The sequence below is a fragment of the Myotis daubentonii genome, chromosome 10, assembly GCF_963259705.1.
Source record: "Myotis daubentonii chromosome 10, mMyoDau2.1, whole genome shotgun sequence".
Taxonomy (NCBI): Eukaryota; Metazoa; Chordata; class Mammalia; order Chiroptera; family Vespertilionidae; genus Myotis; species Myotis daubentonii.
Window position 1 is genome coordinate 7,737,047 of NC_081849.1, and position 4,501 is coordinate 7,741,547.

At 41.3% G+C, this 4,501-nt stretch overlaps 1 protein-coding gene across 1 annotated transcript; it reads left to right on the plus strand.

Annotated features, from left to right (window-relative positions):
* The first annotated feature begins 878 nt into the window (after positions 1 to 878).
* Positions 879 to 2,347, plus strand: GIMAP7 (GTPase, IMAP family member 7). Its single transcript, XM_059656089.1, is given in 2 exon segments — positions 879 to 1,589; positions 1,591 to 2,347. Coding segments are annotated over 2 exon segments (879 nt in total). The 5' UTR covers positions 879 to 906; the 3' UTR covers positions 1,787 to 2,347.
* The last annotated feature ends 2,154 nt before the right edge of the window (positions 2,348 to 4,501 follow it).

Consider the following 4,501-nt stretch of genomic DNA (forward strand, 5'->3'; position numbering starts at 1 on the left):
AGTTTATCATGTGCTACTTAGCTTTATAACCCACTGTTTTTCACCTGCATGAAAAAAAGATTCTGACCAAAAAAATTAACTTTAGTTATATAAAATCATGTTAGAGAGTATCCATTTTTCTTCATCAAAAGACTTTATAATTCATTATTTATCACTTATAGGGAAAAAAGGTTATGACCAAAAAATTAAAATTTATACTTATATAAAATCATGTTAGAGAAGTAGGTTTGAATTCCATCAAACCATGAGTTTGATGGAATTCAAATCCCGAACCATGAGTCAGGTTTGAATTCCATCAAAAGTCTTTTCTTCATCTAGGTAATTTTCTTCACCTTTTAATGTGATGTGTTATAACAACTAATTTCCCATATTGAGTCATCCTAGTATTTGTGAAATGAATCATACAATCATGGTGTATTACGTTTTTAGTGTCAAATAATTTATTTAGAATTTTTGTATTAGTATTTCCAAATGAGACACATATGTAGCTTTACTTTTTGGTGAAATCTTTGGTAGCTTTTGGGATCAATATAACACTTGATTCATATGTACTTTTGAATGATTGAAAGATTTTCCTCTTTATATGATCAGGAATAGCTCACATCACATTGAGATTATCAGATCTTTAACGTTTTGTGTGAGTTACCCTGTGAAAGCATCTGAACCTTGTACTCTTTTGTGAAGAAAGTTTGATCTATTATTTATTCCATAGTAATTGAACTATCATCGCTCTCTTCTTCCTGAGATCAGCATGCGTAATAGACCATTACAAATTTTCATGGGAAAAAAGAACAAAGAATAGAGGTTTGGGAATGGCCCCCACTTAGCTAAGTTGACCTTTCTCCACTCTCCTCCCTTCCATAAGGTCTTGTGGAAGCCTAATGCCCAGAACGTCTTGAAACAAACATGGCTGGCCTTCAGGACAACACTCTGAGGATTGTTCTGGTGGGGAAAACTGGAAGTGGGAAATGTGCAACAGCAAACACCATCTTTAGGGGAAAAGTATTTGAATCTAAAATTATTTCTTCTTCCGTTACCTAGAACTGTCAGAAATCAGAGCGACAATGGAAGGGGAGGAATCTTCTTGTTGTGGACACCCCGGGGCTCTTTGATAATGAGGAAAAACTGCAGACCACCTGTGAGGAAATCAGCAGGTGTGTCCTCTTCTCCTGCCCTGGGCCCCATGCCATCATCCTGGTACTACAGCTGGGCCACTACACGGATGAGGAGCAGAAAACAGTTGCATTGATCAAGGCCATCTTTGGGGTGGCGGCCATGAAGCACATGATCATGTTGTTCACTCACAAAGATGATTTGGAGACACTGAGTGACTTTTTAGACGAATCAGATGTGAACCTAGAAAACATCATCAAGGAGTGTGGGTCCCACTGCTGTGCCTTCAGTAATAAGCAAAGTGCAGATGAGGCTAAGAAGGCAGCTCAAATGCAGGAGCTGGTGGAGATGATAGAGAAAATGGTGCAGGAGAATGGAGGGGTTTACTTTTCCGATGACATATACAAGGACACAGATGAAAAGCTGAAATGCCAGGCAGAAGTCTTGAAGAAAATCTATGCTGAACAATTGGAGATGGAAATTAACAGAAGAGCAATGTGATCAGGGAATAATATCACAGGAAGAAAAAGAGAAAAAAATAAATGTCCGAAAGATGATGTATGAGGAACAAATTAAAGATATAAGGGAACAAGCTGAAAGGAATATATTTGCAGATATTGTACAAAGGATTAGAAATATGCTCTCAAGTCTATGGCATAGCTTTTTCAAATAGTGTATATTTTACTTTCTCTTCTTAATTTACCATGATTTGTTACTATGGTAGATTGTATTTACAAAAGATGGCTATAACAGTTTCTTCTATCCCACCTATTCTTCTTATAATCTGGGCTTGCTTTTCCTTTTGTTGAGTTATAGGTTCTGTGTCTGCTGCCTTGCAATTCCATGGACTTTGTGACTGCTTTGGCAAACAATGGATGGCTGTGACTTCTAAAGTTAGATAGGGAGGATGCCTCCATGCTCTCTGGAGTATGTGCCCTTGGCCCTTGCCCATCATGTGATGAGGAAGCCCAAGTTGTCCATCAATTCCACATGAAGAGGACATGAAATCACTGGCTCACTCCCCTGGCTGCTCTTTCATCTGCCAGCAGAAACAACTTGTCAGCCATGTAAGTGAGGCAACATGAAAGCAAATTCTCCAGCTGACAACTGAGCCATCTCAGATGCAGCAAAGAGCAAAGATGGGCCATCCTCACTGCATTTCTGCCCAGGTTTCAGGAGAAAAATAAATGATTGTTGTTGCTTTAAACCACTAGGCTTCGGGATGGTTTGTTATGCAGTGACACCTAATCAGAATCATCCTCCCAGCTCATTCCCCACCAATCCCCACAATGCCAACAAACTGAAGAAGTTAGAAAATTGGCATAACAATGGAATAATATATTATGGAGATTTCATAGGCTCAATTTAGGACAATTCAAATGAGAAATCCTTCATATATCAGTGTTAGCACCACAGGTGATGCACATTTTCTCCAGCAAGATGGTTCTGTTGTCCACATGAGGCAGGATAGTAAGATGCTAGGTAATTTCCTGGGCAAGTGGGAAGTGGAAACTGAGACAAGAAAATTACACAGGGCCCATCTGTTTGGGTGTCTTGCAGCCAGCTTGTGAATCACAAGACCTTATCTTCCCCAACGAAGGACACTTAAAAGCAAATGGATTATACTGTCCTCCCTAACCAGAGGATACATAGCTTATATCACCCTGGTCTGGGAAGTGGAGCACAAAGACCCAATTAAGGCCATTTGTTCCAGCTAAACCCAAGGGTAGATGAAGCCAGGGAACAAATAACAAAACAAACAAAAAAACAAACAAACAAACAAACAAAACAACAAAAACCCCAAAACACTAAAGACAGAAAAACTTAAGATTGTTATGGGGCAACCCATAAGAGACAACCACCAGAGCCAAAGGGTAGAATTTAGGAGCCTTTATTAGCTGGGCAGCGACTGCAGTTACCGTACCCTGCCGTAGCTAGGACTGAACTGCAGCCCCGACCAGATGTAGAAGTAAGCTTTTATTCACAAAAATCACAAAACGGTTGGCTAGACACACACAAAGTTCATCGCTCCATTTCTCAACAGAGGTCACAGACTCATACCTTTGAAAGGTCACAGGTTACAGGCTCATACCTTAGAAAGGTTAAGTTCTTCACCCCTGGCTAAATCGTGACCTGCTTGTAAAGAATGTTAAGAGGGAGCTGTGGTCTTTGCAACAGAGCCTGAGACTGCTATGACCTAATTTAACTGTAACCTTCTATTGTTCCTAAGCCCTGGGGCATTTATTACATTCCCTACTGGTCTTTACGGGAATCAAATCCTTGATTCAGTGTCTTCCTCTAAGATTCTGGAGTATTGGGTGTGTACTAGACTTTGTATGAAATTGAGGAGGCATTTGGCAATGCAGGGGCCAAAAAGAAGACCTAGCAACAGGAGGATTATTGGGCCCCCTAGGGATGACAGGAGGGTGGCCAGCCAAGGGGACCAGGAGAAAAGGTTTTCATACCAGTTGCCCTCCACCCGCCGGGCCTCCTCCCGATCTGCTAGTCTTTTCCGGAGCTGACTGAGACTTTCTCTAATGATCCCTGAGTGGTTGGTGTAAAAAACAGCAGGTTTCTCCTGTTAACGTAAAAAAACCATTGAAACCTGTAAAGAATTTTTGTGAGTTTATTTGAGCCAAGCTGTCGACATATGCCAGGAAGCAGAACCTCAATGAATTGAGATAGTGCTCCAGAGAATGGCAGGGTTACATCTGTATTTATACATGAAATTCATTGGTGACAGATTTAAGGAGGTGGGATTATGCAAAGCAGGGCGGGGGGGGGAACCTCTGTGATAGGATAAAAAGTAAAATGATGGACACATACTTAGGTGGGTGCAGGATCAATCAACATGATAATGAAGGAATTTGTAGTATCTGCCCTGGCGCCCAGAACATTTGGTTATGCCCCAGGGGTTCCAGAAAAAGGGAAGTTACAAGTTACCCAGACACTTCAAAGGAATGTTATCTTAGAGGCAAAAAGGCAAATGGGCTCAGTAAGGATCAAAGTTGATCTTGTCAGTGAAGATACCGGCCTAGGACATAACTGCCCACCATAACTGCTTTTAGTCAAAGTTTAATTTCAGACCATCCTTTGTGGTTATTTTAGGTCTCTGAGTCTGCTAGGCTGCCACGCAGGCCTTCCCTGAGCTTGTCAGGTCAGCGTGTGGCCCCTTTCGTCCACACTCCTAAGGTGAGACATAATCCACCTTGCTTTAAGAACAGAAGGTCCAGCCCTCTTCTGTTCTGAAGGACCAGTGAGTTGACAGAAACACATTATCTAGAGCCCTCAGGTCTTGAGATAATTGTGCTGTCCTGGTTCCCACATACAGAGGAATTTGCTTTCTAAAACCAGTAAGATCACAATCAATGGAATGTTCACTGAAAGG